The sequence below is a fragment of the Leiobunum rupestre genome, chromosome 11 (assembly GCF_980474605.1).
Source record: "Leiobunum rupestre chromosome 11, qqLeiRupe1.1.hap1, whole genome shotgun sequence".
NCBI classification, from domain to species: Eukaryota; Metazoa; Arthropoda; class Arachnida; order Opiliones; family Sclerosomatidae; genus Leiobunum; species Leiobunum rupestre.
Window position 1 is genome coordinate 34,119,697 of NC_143394.1, and position 20,521 is coordinate 34,140,217.

The 20,521-nt window shown below is 36.6% G+C and overlaps 1 protein-coding gene across 4 annotated transcripts in view; it reads right to left on the minus strand.

Moving 5' to 3' along the window:
- The window catches only part of unc-13 (protein unc13 homolog), a 233,201-nt gene extending 214,439 nt beyond the window's left edge, over nucleotides 1-18,762 (minus strand). For all 4 annotated transcript variants that reach the window (XM_090163606.1, XM_090163605.1, XM_090163604.1 and 1 more), the window contains exon 1: nucleotides 18,652-18,762. In XM_090163606.1, the coding sequence (XP_090019732.1) occupies nucleotides 18,652-18,673 (22 nt within the window). In that variant the 5' untranslated portion in view covers nucleotides 18,674-18,762. The remainder of the gene's footprint in view (nucleotides 1-18,651) is intronic.
- Nucleotides 18,763-20,521: the final 1,759 nt, after the last annotated feature.

Here is a 20,521-nt window from a genome sequence, read left to right on the forward strand (position 1 = left end):
CTGACTTTTCCCTGATTTTTGGAACCATTTTCAAATTCTCTGACTGATCCCTGATTTTGGAACCATTTTCAAATATTCTGACTTTTCCCTGATTTTTGTAACCATTTTCAAATATTCTGACTTTTCCCTGATTTTTGTAACCATTTTCAAATATTCTGACTTTTCCCTGATTTTTGGAACCATTTTCAAATTCTCTGACTGATCCCTGATTTTAGAACCATTTTCAAATTCTCTGACTGATCCCTGACTTTTGGAATAATTTTCACATTCCCTGACTTTTGGGACCCATTTTCAAATTCCCTGATTTTTAGGAACGAATTCCAAATTCCGTGACTTTTGGAACTATTTTCAAATTCCGTGACGTTTTGGAACCTTTTTCCAATTCCGTGATATTTTGGAGCCATTTCCAAATTCCCTGACTTTTCTAGGTTTTCCAGGTCGTGTACGAATGCTGCAGCATTGAATAAAGCGTTTGTGGTAGCTCCTTAGCCCTCCACGTATCCTTACCCAAATTAATTTTCCCTGAGTCGAATCAAACAACTTAATACAACGTAGAATCAACCCATTAAGAGCGCACTCCAATCTTGTAGACTATATCTTAGAACTTAAAACCCAAAACACGCAATGACTTCGTTGGAAACACATTTCCCAATAACACAGCGAGTTATGCCAATAATGGTAAACATTAAAAATCAATTAACTGGGTCAAACTTGATAGCAACAGCAAACTTTTTTACGACTTTAAAAAAAAATAAAAACGCGATGTTTTTAGACAAATTTAGGTTGGCTAACAAAATTGATTTAAAATGGAGGAAATAAACGCGTTTTTTTCACAAAAATTTCGCTCTCGCCAACTGTACAGAGAAAGTAAAAGGTTTTGCTGACCGCCGTCACCTGCAAGGTCGTAAACCGCGAAGGGAAATTAGCCAAAGTGGCCAGAAAAGAAAACCGTAAATTCTCGCGTCATTAAGGAAGTTTTTGTTTTTTTCGTCTCAAATTTATGTTTGAAAGCAGCGCTCCTGGCGTCGACTTGCCGACTAAACGAGTGTCTCGATAAAATTTGGGGAAAAGTCAAAATTTCTAACAAAACCCAAAAATTGGTGGTTTTCAAGTTAAATCTGATATATTTCCTTGTATTTCTTTTTCTTTGGTGCTGTAAAATTCCGTACGCTCACTGAAATGTTAATCCAATAAAGTAATATTATCTACAAACGAAACACTCATTTTGGATTTATCCAAAATTCTTGACTTTTTACAAAACCACAAAATACTCGAGAAAATTCAAAAATTGACGAGAAAATTCAAAAAATATCACGAAAATCACGTAAACACTCGACAAATCCTCAAATTTTCGATTAAATCAAAACAATACCTGACAAAATCGATAATTTACTAAATAAAATCTGAACAATACGCAACAAAATCCTCAAATTATCAATAAAATCAATAAATACTTTACCAAATCCATAAAATACCCGACAAAAATCTACAAAATACTCCAGAAAATCCACAAATACTCTCTGAAATAAATCTAAAAACTACTTTTAAAAATTTAATCTGTCGTTCTCTTTTAAACTCCTTTACAAGAATTGAAATATCTAAAAAAGTTTAAAGCTTAGAAAAAGCAACTCAGCAAATACGACCGATTAGTAGTCTAAACGCTAACAAAAAAACTGTAATGCAAATACACCAACGCAAATAAAAAGACAAATTTAAACAAGCCTGGATATTCTTGTTTTCCGTATTTAGGATTTTGTTAATTGTTCTTTTTATAGAATCTCTTTTTAACCTTTCGATGTTTTGAGGTAAGCATATATTGGGGAAACGGAGTAGAATTTGGGGGGAGCGTGAGAAAGGGATTGGGAAATAAAAAATTAACAGCTGTGTCTTTTCAAAGACCGCTACATTAACCGGTAAATGGTTAATAATATCTCTTCTTATATAGAATTTTTATCTCGGAGTGTAGATTGTATAGGGGATTTCCTTCGCTAATGGTAGATTCAATTAATGAACTCATTTTTCCAGTAAATAGCGAGCCCTAATACATCGAACGAGCTCGCGGTTACAGCCCTTATGCAGAAATCTATGCTTATCTTTGCTTATTGAAAATGCATTTTTACAAAAACGGTTACCTTCACACCAGTACTTAAAGCAAGTCGGTTTGTTTGCCGGTTTTGAGCAATAGGGACTTGGCAGTGCTACGTCACAGTTTTTTTCAATAGTTTTATCGTGGGGAAAAAATATGACCACAATGGCGGCCATGGCCAAAGCTACGGAGTGCCAAGTCTCTATTAAGAGAAGTTCGCCGTGAAAACTGGTTTGAAGTGATAGCAGGGCCACGTTATCAACTTTCCGGGCCCTAGGCCAAGTCTTATAACGGAGCCCCAATGTACCATTTTATGTTTTTCCTAAAATATCTTTAAGATAACTTAACTTTAGAATGCGGGCCCTTTGAAAGCAAGGGCCCCAACCAAAATCTTATAGCTGGGCCCCAATGTACCATTTTATGTGTTTCCTAAAATATCTCTAAAGAAACTTAACTTTAGAATGCGGGCCCTTCGAAAGTGCGGGCCCTAAGCAAAGTTTTACAACCGGGCCTCAATGTACCATTTTATCGTTTCTTAAAAATATCTATAAAGAAAACTAACTTAAAAATGTGGGCCCTTCGAAAGCGCGGGCCCTAAGCAAAGTTTTACAACCTGGCCTCAATGTACCATTTTATTTTTTCCTAAAATATAGCTGTGAGGAAACGTAACTTTAGAATCTGGGCTACCTTAAAAATTGATTTCGGGGTCCCCAAATAAAATTAAAAATATGCTATAGCTTGCTGAGGAAGAGATTGGGCACTTATCCCGGCCATGCAAGGATTGTAAAGAACTTTTCGAAAATGACGTTACTACTAAATACTCTGAAGAAAAACTCGTAAAAAGTGTAATTTAGTGGCAACAGAATTCGAAGCAGCTGACGAATTTATATAGCAGACGACAATTAAGACTAATTAGATCATCAGATGAATTTCTTAATTATGTTTACAGTCTAGTGTAAGTAGCGTAAAATTTGGAATACGAATATTTAGAAAAATTTCAGAAATAAGTGACTAATTTCCGCCTAGTGTTAATCAGCTTAAATTTATTTAACTAAATAGACAAAAATGAAGAAGGCAGTTCTGAATATCAAAACGTTATTAAATAAACCCTTTTAAATTTGATCCTTCATAAGCATCTTAAATTCTTAATTTGGAATTGGTTGTTGAAGTTAGAAACACACAGAATCTTACGTACCAAACAATTAACCTACCCTTTATAGTTTTATTACCTTTGCGGCAAAAGCAGTCAGGATTTACGCAAAACGAAATTTAGGGTGGTCTGATATTTAAAAATCTCGATTAAATGGCAATTAGGTGTCCTGTGGCCGGGTTTAATTGCGTAGGAGGGTGGTGACAAGCCCTTCAAGCCATACAAACCAACAACTCCATACACTTACCATTACCGTTAATCCCAGCAAGTTTTTATGAAAAAGGGAAACCGAAGAACTCGGGATGAGACCCCTTTAACCAGTGATGAGATAACTTGCAAACTCAACGCGGAAGGAGTGGTTCGGGTTTTTCACCCAGTAAGTGGTTACTTTTCGCCTGTTCTCAGACTAAAAGTGTACTCTTTTTAACGTTAAACGTTTTATTTGCCTGTTCCGAGGATGAGAATTACTCCGGCCCATAAACTATTCGCTTGTTCCGGAGTATTAGGGCTACTCTTTTTTCTCCTTCTGAAAAAGAGGTTACAAGAGAGCAAATCGGATTTTGTCGTCTGCTAGCCAAAATTTATCCGCTAAAAAGGCCACAGGCAGCCATTTTGGATAAACGTTTTTCAAGGTTCGTACAAAATTTTCGAAATTAAATTCCCTGACATTGACCAAGTTTCCAAATTTTCCCTGATCATTTTGTAGAATAATTGAATGGTTTGAGGTAAAAATCTTGGCAAATATTTTCTTAAAACTCCCTTACTTTTTGGGACCATTTTCAAATCCCTTGACTTTTCCCTGACATTTTGGATTAATTTACAAATTCCCTGACTTTTCCATGACCTTTTAGAAACCTTTTAAAATTCTCTGACCTTTTGGAAGCCTTTTTAAAATTCCCTGACTTTTCCCTTATCTTTTGGAAACCTTTTAAAATTCCCTGACTTTTCCCTGACGTATTGGAAACATTTTCGAATTCCCTGACTTTTCCAGGTTTTCCAGTTCATGCACGGACCCTGTTTTTACTCCGATTCAAACTATTCGCCACCACAGAATCAGAGTTACTCTTCTTACCCTACTACGAAATCCCGGAACAAGCTAAAAGAAATCACCTATTGCCACAAGCTAGGATCGAACCCGGCTCCTCTCGCTGCGAGGCTAACCACTTCGCCACCCCACTTGGACGTTATTTTAGATCCTTTAATTCAAGTTTGTACCCCACTACCAACTTCCATTCATTTGCAGTGCAAAGGCTTCTTACAACTACCGGTAAACTGCTTCGCAAGAGGGGAAAAGTATTCACCTAATAAGATAGAAATAACTTCCCTCATACCCGGCAGACGGAAAGGCTCAAAACATACATCAGCCGAGAATTAGGTAATGATAACGGAATGGAAAATAACTGCGAGAATAAAAAAGAAACTGAAGTGGAAGTAGCAACCGTATAAAACAAGCTAGGAAAAGCGTAAAAATGTGTGCCGCGAAACCCATATATCATGTAGCGTTTATAATTGATCGAGCGGGGCTTTTACAATCGGGATAAGTGGGCCTGGCAAGTAGCGGCAACGATTATCCAAAACGCGCTGGGCCGATCGCTCCAAAATCTTCCCTTCGCGGCAAATACCCCCTTTATGGATCCGCCAAAAGGGGAAAAGAAAGAGACTATCAAAATGAAGAAAGAAATGATGCGGCGGAGGAGGAACCCTATTCCGAAATCCGTTACTCTCTTGCAATCCGCAGAGAGAGGAAACCTTAAAAGAAAAAGAAATGAGAAATAATTCTTCTCTTTGTCTTTCTCTCTGCCCCTGACAAAAGGATTTCCTGCAACGGAGGTCCGCCCGCGCTACTCGCGTCGGAAATAATTTTTTAATATCTCACGTTTTCTGAAGGGAGCAAGCTGGTACAAGGCGAAATATAGTTCGGCGCTTAAGTCTACATTCTACATTCGTGAAATCTAACATTCGGAGATTAAAGTATAGTAATCATATTTTAATATTACTTTAATTTTTAATTTCAATTTAATGTAATCCTTAATTTTTAATTTCAATTTAATGTAATCCTTAATTTTTAATTTCAATTTAATGTAATCCTTAATTTTTAATTTCAATTTAATGTAATCCTTAATTTTTAATTTCAATTTAATGTAATCCTTAATTTTTAATTTCAATTTAATGTAATCCTTAATTTTTAATTTCAATTTAATGTAATCCTTAATTTTTAATTTCAATTTAATGTAATCCTTAATTTTTAATTTCAATTTAATGTAATCCTTAATTTTTAATTTCAATTTAATGTAATCCTTAATTTTTAATTTCAATTTAATGTAATCCTTAATTTTTAATTTCAATTTAATGTAATCCTTAATTTTTAATTTCAATTTAATGTAATCCTTAATTTTTAATTTCAATTTAATGTAATCCTTAATTTTTAATTTCAATTTAATGTAATTCTTAATTTTTAATTTCAATTTAATGTAATCCTTAATTTTTAATTTCAATTTAATGTAATCCTTAATTTTAATTTCAATTTAATGTAATTCTTAATTTTAACTGAATATTAATGTAATTTTTAATTTTAACTGAATATTAATGTAATTTTTAATTTTAACTGAATATTAATGTAATTCTTAATTTTAACTGTATATTAATGTAATTCTTCATTTTAACTGAATATTAATGTAATTCTTCATTTTAACTGAATATTAATGTAATTCTTCATTTTAACTGAATATTAATGTAATTCTTCATTTTAACGGAATATTAATGTAAATCTTCATTTTAACTGAATATTAATGTAAATCTTCATTTTAAATTAATATTAATGTAATTCTTCAATTTAACGGAATATTAATGTAATTCTTCATTTTAAATTAATATTAATGTAATTCTTCATTTTAAATAAATTTTAATGTAATTCTTCATTTTAACTGAATATTAATGTAATTCTTCATTTTAACTGAATATTAATGTAATTCTTCATTTTAACTGAATATTAATGTAATTCTTCATTTTAAATAAATTTTAATGTAATTCTTCATTTTAACTGAATATTAATGTAATTCTTCATTTTAAATTAATATTAATTACATTTTTCCGTTTTTAATTAATATTAATTACATTTTTCCGTTTTAAATTAATATTAATTACATTCTTCCGTTTTAATTTGGTATTAATTTAAATTTAATAGGGCACTCTGGATGTTTATTAAAATGACCCTTTTAACTTTTTAAGTCTAACCTACAGCCCCACTAGATAAAAGTCTTGATATTCCTAGAACAGACGCGCGACGAAGCCTTCTACATACTCTACCTCAATACTCTGGGAGCCAGTTTGTAAATATCCAAAGACCGCTCTACCTTTGGCAATAGTGTCAACCAAAATGAAATTCGTTCTTTTACCCGAGTATAATTCCGGCACCAGCAATGACGCTCCGGACTAAAAAAGGAGATCGCGGACCGACGTAACATAAGCTGCTGGATAAGCGATTACTATACAAGTTCGATTTTCTTAAGCCTTTGCGTACTCTTGTGTCCCCCCTCCCTCCCTCAATTTTCCGGCTGCATTCTTTATATTTGTTTCCTTCGCGGACTACCACGTTTATGATTTTTAAGACGCGTTTCTTTAATTTCCTTTAAGCAGAAGACTCGAATGTAATAATTCTCTAGAGTTTGGTGTCACGGATATGAAAGGGTGTGATTTGGTTATGCAGGGTTGCCACAAAATTTTCAGATTCAAATTCCCTGACTATTCCCTGTTTTCCCTGACCATTTTAAGAGATTTTCCCTGACTTATTAAAGCCAAAATTTTTCTTTTATATTTTACTTTTATCAGAAGTTAATAAATTTGATGGACTTATATTTCAGTAAAAAGGTTATTGCAATGTTGAAAAAATTAGCCAAACATTCATGGAAATAAATGATAATCGTGGAATTTGTCATAGATCTAGAGTTAAATTACCTTCAAAAAGTGCCAAGATAAAATTGAATTCCCTGACTTTTCCCTGAATTTTTACCAATTCTTAAAATTCCCTGACATTTCCCTGACTTTTTAAGCCCATTTTTAAATTCCCTGACTTTTCCCTGATTTCCCTGTTTTCCCTGACGCGTGGCAACCCTGTTATGGTTTCTACCGAGGCGAATAAAAATAGTATATATATACTCTATACTGAAATGAAGACTTCGACAACGTTTTTCAGTACACTATTAATAGTGTACTGAAAAACGTTGTCGAAGTCTTCATTTCAGTATCTTATACACTAGTCTGGAGTTAAAAACCATATATATACTCTATATATTGCTAATGTTTTTCGTTGGGATCATGTTTCTTCGTAGGCTGATTTTCCAAGACCTTTCGGAAGAAAAAATATAAACTAAGGCATACAGATAAAAATATGATTTTTAAATAAGTACATATCACTACGCTGTGTAAATTTTACACTTTATCTCGTCTGGAGGAGTAACATACTTGGTAAAAATTGTGCCGTGGTTCAGTGTACACATCCGGGAAATGGATTCTGCATCAACCAGGATTTGCACATTTTATTTTTTTTTAATAAAAATCAAATTAAAAGATTTTTTTTTATTTCATTGAATTTATTGATTTTTATACAATTAATCGCTCTTTTCCTGTAAAATTAACGGATATTTTACTTTTATCAGTTAGCTAATCTTGAATTAAATGACATCTTATTTTAATTTAATTATTATTTAATATTTGAGTTTGCTCAGATTTTCTAAGTATTTTAATTTTTTGGCCATTTTTTATTCGTCCATGGAATTACTCTAAAAACGTTGATATTATTTAACGTAATTAATTAAGGTTTTGATTATTTTTCTAAAATACGAACGCTAATGAAAACCAAAACAAAGTAATTGGAAACAGTGTAAACTAAAGTAACCTTCGAAATAGGGAATTAAAGAATTAAATGGATAGTTGGTAACTACAAGTAAATGTACAATGAATTATGTAAAGATATTAAGTGTATTAGGATAAGGGTGTTAAAATAAATTGAACCAAATACGTAGATTTTTAGTGGGCGGAACAGCAAAGTAGGACATCATAAAACCCGAGCTCAGCAATGATTCGAAAAAGTGAATAGTTATTAAAGAATTAAGTAGATAAATAGTTGGGAACTAAAGGAAATATATTATGTGTATTAGGATAAGGGTATTAAAATAAATTGAACCAAATACGTGGATAGATAATGGGAGGCATGGCAAAGTAGGACATCATAGAACCAGAGCTCAAAGTTGATTTGAAACATTATCAAAGGCAAGAGATGCTATCGACGATAGGAGTGTACGAAACTTAATTTACAATCCAGGCGACTGTAGCCGGCGTGGGAGGGCTTTTGGAGCTTTATTATCGATATCGAGTAAACTATATAAAGGAAATTAACACGAGCGCGTTTAGAGATTAATAGATTCGTAATAATGGAAGAAGGAAAAGAGGTTTTTAATTAATGCGGACCCCCCTTCTACTTCCATAATTAACAGATTCCCCCCCAAACTTTCCAACGGCGGTGCGGTAATTATGAGTTAAAGCCTAAATCACGACTTCCAAGGACAATCCCCCACCCAGGCTAAATTTATTTATTCCGGACAGTCCGAAGCAGCCAATAGGGTGGTCCCGGCCGCTCGTGACGTCGAAGGTAGCAAACGGAGGTGGTCACAAAGTTCTTTGTATTGACAATTACTCTAATGGTTCGGGTTCATCCGCTGCCCTCTCCCACGCCAAACTTCCAATTCGGATATTTAGGCAAAGTTTAATCCGGCCTCCATTAGCACGCGTGGAAGGGACCTCGGTAGCTTCGCGTTCTCTCTGGCGAAACTATTCCGATTTGTACGGACGCTCTCCGGATTTAGCAGCGGAGGAGTCGGGGTCGCCTCGACGCGCGGATTTTCCCGCATTATTGTATAAAGAGGTCTTTCTCTCGCCGACCACCAGGGACCCCCTCAATATCGTTAATTGTTGCATCTATCGGTGCCTTCCCCCCTCGACAATTATATTAAGTGATAAGGATAAAAGGATGATGCCCCTTTTGTCGAGGGAGGCCCCAACTTTTAATTTGAGGACGGCCGACACACCGCCCCACCAGCTCAACTAGCACAGGGAGGTTGAAGTTTGCCATACTATCTCGCAATATATCCGCCTGTATTGTGTCTTTCTAGGAGCAAGAAACACAGCACCCCACACAAGGAGAACGCAACCCGTCAAAAGTCATGCATTTTCGTACATTTTTCATTGGCTAGACGCTTTAGTGCCTGCTGCCGTCGGAAGGGGAAAATTCGGAAATTGTCTCCCCCCCCCCCCCCCACCGTAAAACGTTCAGCGTAAAGGCTCGTCCAATGAAATGTGTAAACAACACTGCCTTAGCGTGTTTAAAGGCTAGCTGCGTTCTCCTTGTGTTTGTTGCTCCTAGGTGTCTTTGTACTATCACGGTTTCTGTATATTACCAAGAACATATTTATACGGTACAAAGAACGTTTATTTATATGTAGGGATAATGACAAGTGGTAGTTTCTTTTGGCTTGTTCGGGAATTTTGAAGTAGGGTGAGAAAAGTAACGCTATGACGTCATTTTACTCCGAGTCGGAATAAAAACGTTTTCCCAAAATTGCCTTTTTAGGCTTTTTAGCAGATAAATTCTGGCTAGCAGACGACAAAATCCCATTTACTCCCTTCAGAAATAGTAAAAAGTAAATAGTTTATGGATCGGAGTAATTATTATCCCCGGAACAGGCGAATAAAACGATTTACCTTAAAAAGAGTACACTTTTAGTCCGAGAACAGGGGGAAAAATTCCAACTTATGTTAAGAATTAATGGCATTTAAAGTCGATAGATGACTTGGGCCTAAGGTTGTGCCTTCATTATTTAGCCTAAGTATAAGTAAGTAACTAATAGCAAAGTAAATAGTATGACTGGGAACGGGCTTTTTAATAGACAAACTTTTTTTTAAGATTTCGATTCCATCCCCATTCCAGTTTACAGGGATTTTTACTAAAACTTGTACTCTGCCGTCATAAAAAGTAGTTGCTTTTTGAGGCAGTTATAAGGAATAACTAAACTGGAAGTATTTAAAATAATTACTTTCTTTATTGTTTTTAATTAAATCTAATCAAAGATTAGTATTTTAAAAACAGACCTTACATTATTTCTAGAACCATCTAGAAGATCACAATTATTTCAAGAAAAGGGCTCGAGTTTCGAGTAATTCTATTGGCTCCTTGAGTCACGTGTTCTGAAGTGGATGCTAGGATTAAGCGGTCAAAAAAAAACAATTTTTACAACTGATTACGAACTCGGACGATTTCATTCAGTTCGGAACCAAACAGGGTGGTTCGATACTTCAGTAATCAGGTTTACAAATCGTAGGTAATCACGGGAAACCAAACAATCAACGGAAATCACGGAACAATTGAGATACCTTAGTGGAAATCACGGAACAATTTAGATAACTTAGTGGAAATCACGGAACAATTGAGATACCTTAGTGGAAATCACGGAACAATTAGGATACTTAAGTGGAAATCACGGAACAATTGAGATACCTCAGTGGAAATCATGGAACAATTGAGATACCTTAGTGGAAATCACGGAACAATTTAGATAACTTAGTGGAAATCACGGAACAATTGAGATACCTTAGTGGAAATCACGGAACAATTAGGATACTTAAGTGGAAATCACGGAACAATTGAGATACCTCAGTGGAAATCATGGAACAATTGAGATACCTTAGTGGAAATCACGGAACAATTTAGATAACTTAGTGGAAATCACGGAACAATTGAGATACCTTAGTGGAAATCACGGAACAATTAGGATACTTAAGTGGAAATCACGGAACAATTGAGATACCTCAGTGGAAATCATGGAACAATTGAGATACCTTAGTGGAAATCACGGAACAATTAGGATACTTAAGTGGAAATCACGGAACAATTGAGATACCTCAGTGGAAATCATGGAACAATTGAGATACCTTAGTGGAAATCACGGAACAATTGAGATACCTTAGTTAAAATCACGGAACAATTGAGATATCTCAGTGGAAATCATGGAACAATTGAGATACCTTAGTGGAAATCACGGAACAATTGAGATACCTTAGTTAAAATCACGGAACAATTGAGATACCTTAGTGGAAATCACGGAACAATTGAGATACCTTAGTGGAAATCACCGAAATATTATGTTTTTAAGCGGAAATCCCCGAAATGTTTACGTAACTAAGTGGAAATAATCGAGAAATTGAGATACCTTACTGGAAATCACAAAAAAATGTGTTAACTCAGTGGAAATCTCCAAAATATTTTGCTAACTCAGTGGAAATAGCCGAGAAATTGAGATACATTAGTGTAAATCACAAAAAATGTGATAACTCAGTGGTAATCCCTGAAATATTTAGGTAATCACAGAATATTCAACATAACTCCGTGTAAATCACAAAACAATTTACAGAACTCAATGTAAACTACAATGTCTTTGGAAAATCGGTGTACAACATCTCTAAAAATCTCTATTTTTAAATTTAAAAGCAATTAGGATGTGACCAGAGGCTTAGTTTTACTTCTGATCGTAAGCCATATAAAAGAAAATGTAGAGGTCTTAAGAATGATTTTTCTTTTCTTGACGAAATAAAACTTTAAATGAAAATATCTAATCAGCGAAGCTCTAAAACTGGGTTGCCATCACGGCCAAACGAGGTGTCGTAAAACAAATTGCCGTTATCTGGCGGAATATTCAGATTTAATTAGGCGCGCTTAGATTTTGAGAAAGACGACAACAGCTCCTTTGAGAGAGAGAGAGAGAGAGAGAGAGAGAGAGAGAGAGAGAGAGAGAGAGAGAGAGAGAGAGAGAGAGAGAGAGAGAGAGAGAGAGAGAGAGAGAGAGAGAGAGAGAGAGAGAGAGAGAGAGAGAGAGAGAGAGAGAGAGAGAGAGAGAGAGAGAGAGAGAGAGAGAGAGAGAGAGAGAGAGAGAGAGAGAGAGAGAGAGAGAGAGAGAGAGAGAGAGAGAGAGAGAGAGAGAGAGAGAGAGAGAGAGAGAGAGAGAGAGAGAGAGAGAGAGAGAGAGAGAGAGAGAGAGAGAGAGAGAGAGAGAGAGAGAGAGAGAGAGAGAGAGAGAGAGAGAGAGAGAGAGAGAGAGAGAGAGAGAGAGAGAGAGAGAGAGAGAGAGAGAGAGAGAGAGAGAGAGAGAGAGAGAGAGAGAGAGAGAGAGAGAGAGAGAGAGAGAGAGAGAGAGAGAGAGAGAGAGAGAGAGAGAGAGAGAGAGAGAGAGAGAGAGAGAGAGAGAGAGAGAGAGAGAGAGAGAGAGAGAGAGAGAGAGAGAGAGAGAGAGAGAGAGAGAGAGAGAGAGAGAGAGAGAGAGAGAGAGAGAGAGAGAGAGAGAGAGAGAGAGAGAGAGAGAGAGAGAGAGAGAGAGAGAGAGAGAGAGAGAGAGAGAGAGAGAGAGAGAGAGAGAGAGAGAGAGAGAGAGAGAGAGAGAGAGAGAGAGAGAGAGAGAGAGAGAGAGAGAGAGAGAGAGAGAGAGAGAGAGAGAGAGAGAGAGAGAGAGAGAGAGAGAGAGAGAGAGAGAGAGAGAGAGAGAGAGAGAGAGAGAGAGAGAGAGAGAGAGAGAGAGAGAGAGAGAGAGAGAGAGAGAGAGAGAGAGAGAGAGAGAGAGAGAGAGAGAGAGAGAGAGAGAGAGAGAGAGAGAGAGAGAGAGAGAGAGAGAGAGAGAGAGAGAGAGAGAGAGAGAGAGAGAGAGAGAGAGAGAGAGAGAGAGAGAGAGAGAGAGAGAGAGAGAGAGAGAGAGAGAGAGAGAGAGAGAGAGAGAGAGAGAGAGAGAGAGAGAGAGAGAGAGAGAGAGAGAGAGAGAGAGAGAGAGAGAGAGAGAGAGAGAGAGAGAGAGAGAGAGAGAGAGAGAGAGAGAGAGAGAGAGAGAGAGAGAGAGAGAGAGAGAGAGAGAGAGAGAGAGAGAGAGAGAGAGAGAGAGAGAGAGAGAGAGAGAGAGAGAGAGAGAGAGAGAGAGAGAGAGAGAGAGAGAGAGAGAGAGAGAGAGAGAGAGAGAGAGAGAGAGAGAGAGAGAGAGAGAGAGAGAGAGAGAGAGAGAGAGAGAGAGAGAGAGAGAGAACGGCCACCGGGCTGATAAAGTAAAATGAGCCAAAAGCGATGGGGGTCACGACCTTTTCAAAACTCCAGGAAGAAAATTACGAGGGGAAACGTATGGGGGTGCGCATTCGTCGGAAGGTCAAAGGTTGGAATTTCAAGAAGTCATTAAGAGGGAATGAAATTGAAGTGCCAAGTCCCGATTCATTAGCAACTTCGCCGACCGAAAATGAACACCCTGATGTATGAGTGCCCCCACGCGCCAAAACTTATCCCGTTACAATTAACTTTGAATAGTCTGTTGAACCAGAAATACAAATTGAGTTCGGCAGTCCCGCTTAAGTAATTGTGGCCAACGCAGCTGACTCGAAAACGCGACAAGTATGTCAAACCTGCACGGAAGCCGCCTGGAAATGTCACACAACTTTTACCTATATATATATAACTTCTGGCTGGCATCATTTCACAGTTCAACAAATATTAATAAGAAAATTAGGTATAATTTTGTATATTACACCTAATATAATAGGTGGATTCGCTTCAACTGTTCTCGGACTAAAAGTGTACTCTTTCAGACTGTTTTCGAACTAAAATTGTACTCTTTCAGACTGTTTTCGAACTAAAAGTGTACTCTTTCAGACTGTTTTCGAACTAAAAGTGTACTCTTTCAGACTGTTTTCGAACTAAAAGTGTACTCTTTCAGACTGTTTTCGAACTAAAAGTGTACTCTTTCAGATTGTTTTCGAATTAAAAGTGTACTCTTTCAGATTGTTTTCGAACTAAAGTGTACTTTTTCAGATTGTTTTCGAACTAAAAGTATAGTCTTTCGGCCTGTTCTCGAACCAAAAGTGTACTCTTTTGGCCTGTTCTTGAACTAAAGGTGAAGTCCTTCGGCCTATTCTCAAACTAAAAGTGTACTCTTTAAAATTGATTTCGAACAAAAAGTGTACTCTTTCAGACTGTTTTCGAACTAAAAGTGTACTCTTTCAGACTGTTTTCGAACTAAAAGTGTACTCTTTCAGGCTGTTTTCGAACTAAAAGTGTACTCTTTCAGACTGCTATCGAACTAAAAATGTACTCTTTCGGCCTGTCTTCGAACTAAAAATGTAGTCTTTCAAATTACTAATCTTGTTAATACTCTATGAAATTGTAGAACAGGTGAAAAGAATCCAAATCCTTAAAGGGGGTATGAACGAAGTAGTGAAATTGTCTGATAACACTTAATACGAATGGTTTTTACGTAACTAGTGCCTCGATCACTGCATATTGATGTTGTTCTCCATTTAACGTAATGCTTGTTGAAGTGTTTAAAATTAAATTGAAAACTTTAATTTTTTCTAATTTTATATTTTTCTTTTTAACAAAAAGTTCAAAACAATTTTCGCAGACTTTTTTCAAATCTAATAGGAGGAATATTTTAGATAAGTGTCGTCTGTTATGTAAATTCTAAAACGTACATTCGAAAGTTTAAACGCCGAGAAAAACCTTTTATTTATTCTAAAGTTGGCGTTTGTAAATCTTCCTTGTAAAATTGAAAAAAAAACTAAATAAATAGCAGTTTTTTGGTTTAAATCTGGTTTAATTTCAAATACTTATTTAAATTAATTAAATCTAATTGTAACTTCTACAAGTTCTACTTAGTTCTATATTAAATAAAAATTTATTTTAAATAAAAAGTACCAAAATTCTATGGATAGTTTAAACTAAGCAAATTTTTTCGTTTTGTAAATATTTAATTTTTACTTTATTTCAAATTCAAGTTTTGTTAAATCCACATTTAAAAAAAGCATCGGTGTGGGTTAAACTACAGATAACCAACTTTACAACAGTGAAATCTACAAGCTTGTACACCGTTTACAAAACATCAGAGAAAAAGTAATGAAAACGTAATCCATAGACTGCCCAAAATACAGGGGGTTTCAAAAGGTTATGCAAAAATTTTAAGGAGTGGTAGGGTGTGAATTGAGAAGTATGCCTGTTTTTCCCCAACTTCCTACGATGAGTGAAAAAAGCGCCAGAGAGCTTCAACGTGTGGCCTACTAGCCCCTGGAAGTAGGCTGCAACAAGCGCAAAACCAAGCAGCACGGAAATGCGAACATTAAGGTTTGGGTTCGTGTGATAGTTAAAAACGGATTTTGTAAACAAAAAAGCAAACTTAAACAGTACTTAAAGTCCCTTCTGCTTGGTTTTGCGCTTGTTGCAGCCTACTTCCAGGGGCTAGTAGGCCACACTTTGAAGCTCTCTGGCGCTCTTTTCACTCATCGTAGGAAAATGGGAAAAAACAGGCATACTTCTCAACTTGCCCCCTACAACTCCTTAAAATTTTTGCATAACCTTTTGAAACACCCTGTATACTCCTTCGTAGCCTAGTGCTCGGAATTGTTTATTCATTATCCACAAATTTCTCGATTTATTTAAAAAACGTTGGTAAAAGTATATAATTTTTACGCAACCAAGCATTTATTTGAATAAAAGTGGCATTTATTTAAATAATTGTTTGTTTTATTTAAATAATAGGCATATTCACTTTCGATTATTTAAACATTTTACAATTTTTATTAAACTATTGGTTATTTAAATAAATATTATTTAAATATCGCTGAGCTTATTTTATTCATGGATAAAAATTAATCGAATGCCGAGCACTATCGTAGCCTAAATATTTAAATACGCGGACATAAGTTAATAATAAAGTGGACTTATGGTTTAAACAATAATAGAATCAGTATTAAAGGGTGAAGCGAGGCACGGTTAGCTTTAATATTTGGCCAAAAAGAGCCGTGGATGATTTTTCATATTATTCTTCGCATATGAAGTCCGTCACATCCCCTTCGCGAATGGGGTCACCGGACACCTAGCGACGGGGGTCACCATCGTCGACGCCTGCCTTCCCCGGAAGTGTCAGTTAACGATCGGCGCGTAAGGCGCGAGAAATGGAAGAGCCCGAAATAAAAACTAAAATCGATAGAAAACGCGTTAACCGATGGAGACATTCCAACGAAACCGAACTACTAAGTTAATGACTGTCCAAAAATTCAATAGTATGACGGACCAAATACCTGCGAAGCGTTTCCCAAAGCAACTTCCGCTGCTTTTTCTAATTAATTTTTCGGTATGGCGCGGGCCTCTATCGCGCTAACCTGTGGGTCAAATATTTCTCCTTTGACTCCCGCGAGGGGACGCTGGAGGGAATAAATATTTGGATAAAGAATGGGTTCAGGGGACACGTGACCGGCGAAGATACCAGACTTTATATTAGGAATATTCGCATAGTTCTCGCATTTTTTCTTCAATTCGCCCCCCCCCCTCTTTTTCTATATTAAGTATTATTAATATTATTTTATCGCTATTACATAAGCGACGTCAGAATCGGTTTCTATATTAGAATATTTAATATACGGATTCTTATATGGAAAGGTATTATTATTTTATCACAATTGGCCAAGTTTTTATTTTTGTGCTAGACTAATTTTTAAAATGCGCTGCCTTATTCAGTGCTAAATGTTTGAAACCAATATATGGCGGTAAATTAAATATTTCAACCTAATAAAATTTATAAAATTTTAGAGAAATGTTGGACAAAGCTTTTAATCCCAAATGTCTCAATAGACCAAAACCATGAAAAATAACTTCTCCCGAGGCACCGGAGTACGGCGTGTAGAACACTTCTACAGGCGCTTCCAAAGATATTATTTTTGAAATTAAAAACATTTAATTTGTCATTTTGGAAATGTTTAGACGGGAATAAGGTGATATTAAAAATATATTTACTAGAATAAATTTAATGTATACAAATGTATTAATTTCATCCAAATGAGTTAGTGTAGAAATCAAGCTGTAGGAAAGGTTCACGTGTGACGTAAGAGACCAATTTTATATTAAAATAAGTTGTTGTAGATTCCAACGCCTCAGGCTTTATAAATAAATGTATTTTTTTAAATGGGAATGGAATGACTACTTAAAAACTTTCAATGTGTACATCTTTTGATCTCACAACTTCAAGCGCTATTCATTTCAAAAACCAGTCAAAATTGTTGACGCAAATGGTTTCGCGGCGGATTTCGTTGACGCGACTAAGAAATATATATCGAAATTTCTAAAAATAAATAGCAGAAACACGAAAGCGATATGGGGAAAAAATTGTGGGCGTTTGAACTAACACTACCTTTGATTGGCCTGTCAGATTTTAGGATTCAATTTAAATCCTCCGCAACGTGAACCGTCCATTTTAATGGTATAGCGATTTACGTAATATAGACCGAACCTTTTCGAATAACTCTAATAGAAGTGTCAACTGAATTAATCCCGAACGCGTTTCGCAACGCGCGACAGGGAAGTGTTATAGTGGGCAGTCATTTCGACTATCACCTCATTACAATAAGAGAGAGAGCCTCTTACGAAAGAAGGCAATTACCGCGGAATTCCGACGAAGGTCCGTTTCCACGGTCCGCTTTTCCGCCTAGCGTCCGCCCTCCCCTCCGGCTCGCCCAGTGACTAACCAAAAATACCCCACTTTTGCAATTTAAGAGCATTACCGGAGCAAACCCTTCTTTTGTCAACAATAAAATCTATTGAATTTTAAACGGTACGTTTCCTTTGTTCCGCGAACAAATACAGTTACGATTTTGGGGAGGAAATACTTCAATTATATTGTAGAAATTCCGAACGAGTAACGGGTATAAAAACAGACTGATTAAAAACACTTACATCCTCCCCCGGAATCACTCCCCTTTCACAACGAAGTCACGTATTTTTTGAAATAGTTGGCCGCTAAAATTACGTTTCGTTCTCTTCCCCAAAAAAAAAACGCTGGCTACTTTTAGCGAAATTAATATTACGAAAATAGATCTATAGTAAAAAAGTCGGCGAATCTTATTCGTTGTACACCAAGTTTCCCACGGAATAGACAATATAATAATACGTATACGTGTCTTCCACGACACGACAGGCGTTCAACGCTATACGGATAGCGCGAAAAACCTCGCGCTTAAAGCGTTTCTCTACGATAACCCAGTTACAAGTTCAACAACACTTCCAGGCGAACGCGAAAACGGATCCGAGGCCTAACCGAGGCTTACAGTTCGGCGTTTTAACTTTTCCTAATCGTTTTAAGCGTTATCTCGTCGAATACGACGTTTATAGGTCGAGAGGTATTTATCGTTAAAGAAGGAGGAGTTAGCCCCCCTTAAATAGACGGGATTAGAGCGGTATTTTTTGGACAAAAGGGTCCGAGATCGCGAGTCGGTGAATGGGTATATTTTGACGCGAAGAGCCGAGGGTTAGTTTGGCGCGAGAAAGGGAGAGAGAGAGAGAGAGAGGAGAGCTTACCGGTAACGCAAAGCAGCGACATCGTAGGGTTGGACGAGAGCGGGCGGCGACGGAGATTCCTCTCCGCGGCTCAAAAAACCGCTGCTAAAAATCGGTTCGGAACCAGAAATCCAGCGGGTTTTTTTTCGGCGAACTCCAAACGGAAAGTTCACATTTTTAGGCGATAGAACGTCTCGTTTTGGGGGGCCGACGATTTTACGCGGAGTGTCGGCGAGATAATCCAACGTCGAATGTTAGCGCCCTACCCGCTGCTGTACTCCATTGATAAGCCACTTCCGCCATGCTGTACGAAGAGTTTGACGTCAGAGGAGCGACGAAACGGGCGAGCCCATTCCTGGCCTGGCTCGCGGCACGCGGGGAGGGACGCGCCGACCGCCGTCGCCGGCCGAAAGATGGCGCTGCGTTCGACGGGGAAGCGAAACGACGCGGTCGATGGCTAGAGGCAGCCTACCCTACAGGGGCTGCGCGGGGAGGGGGGCGGGAAGGAAGCGTCAGTGGGAGCTTTGGCGCGCAAAGCTTATAAAAGGCGAGAAAATCCGCCATTGATCGAAGCCTGGACCAAGCGGCCGTTTTCTTCGGCCCCGTATCGAAAGTCTACTCGCTTCAGGCCGGTCAACTCCGAGATTTCTTTGAAGGCGACCGAAAAAACACGCGCCGTCTCCTCAGCCTCCCAAAGATATAAGAGTACCTCCCTACTATCCGTACAGGGGGGGACCCAAAATGAGAGCTGACATAGTTTATATCGTAGTAGGCCAAAAAGGACCGGGTAAAGGTCTCGGGAAGATAAAGTCTTTTAAAGCTGCGTTGTCTATATTTGGGTCTATATTTTTATAACAAACACCACAGAGTAGATCGCTTTTTTAAAGGATACCAAAATAAACTATTTATTCCTTTTTAAATATAGCTTTATACAAAGGAGTTACGCTAAGCGGATCATATCCGATTTCCCTTTAGAAATAACGTAGTTAAAAGTTAATTTCCTTACTGATCTAATTCGGAATGCCGAAATGTTGAAATATATTCGGAATCGGTTTAACGTAGAATTTCTTAAATTGGATTTAAAAGGCTTCGTATTCTTAAAAGTGGAAGACGGACTATATTTAGAAACGACGTCTTTAAATATTGAATTGTTCTTTAATTAAATATTTAACCGAGTTTGTTCAACGTCTAACTTCCGAAATTAACAACTATCAAAACTAATTTAAATTAAGAAGACGTAAATAAGTAACTGAGTTTTCGTTACAAAGGGTAAAGTACGAAATTAGTTTCCATGGAAATCGAGCTCCATCCTTTTCTAGTCAAACGCAATCATTTTCGACAGTTGTTTGTTACGTTAAATATCTTTCAACGTGAATTTTTTTAAATACAAAATTTATTTCCAAATATTTTAACACTTTCATTGTATTAAGGTTTATTTCTTGAAACTTCTTCGAAACTTTCTCAATATTTCATAAATTCCGATAATTTTCAAATATTTTCTATATGTTTCAAATATTTTCTATATGTTTCAAATATTTTCTATATGTTTCAAATATTTTCTATATGTTTCAAATTTTTTCTATATGTTTCAAATATTTTCTATGTTTCAAATGTTTCCGTAATTTTTCAAATGTTTCCGATATTTTTCGAATATTTCCTATGTTTCAAATATTTCCCATAAGTTTCGAATATTTCCGATATTTTTCCAATATTTCCGACATTTTTCGAATATTTCCTATGTTTCAAATATTTCCCATACGTTTCAAATATTTCCGATATTTTTCAAATATTTCCTATACGTTTCAAATATTTCCGATATTTTTCAAATATTTCCGACATTTTTCTAATATCTCTTCTTCGGATTTCCAGACATTTCCAATATTTATCCGTA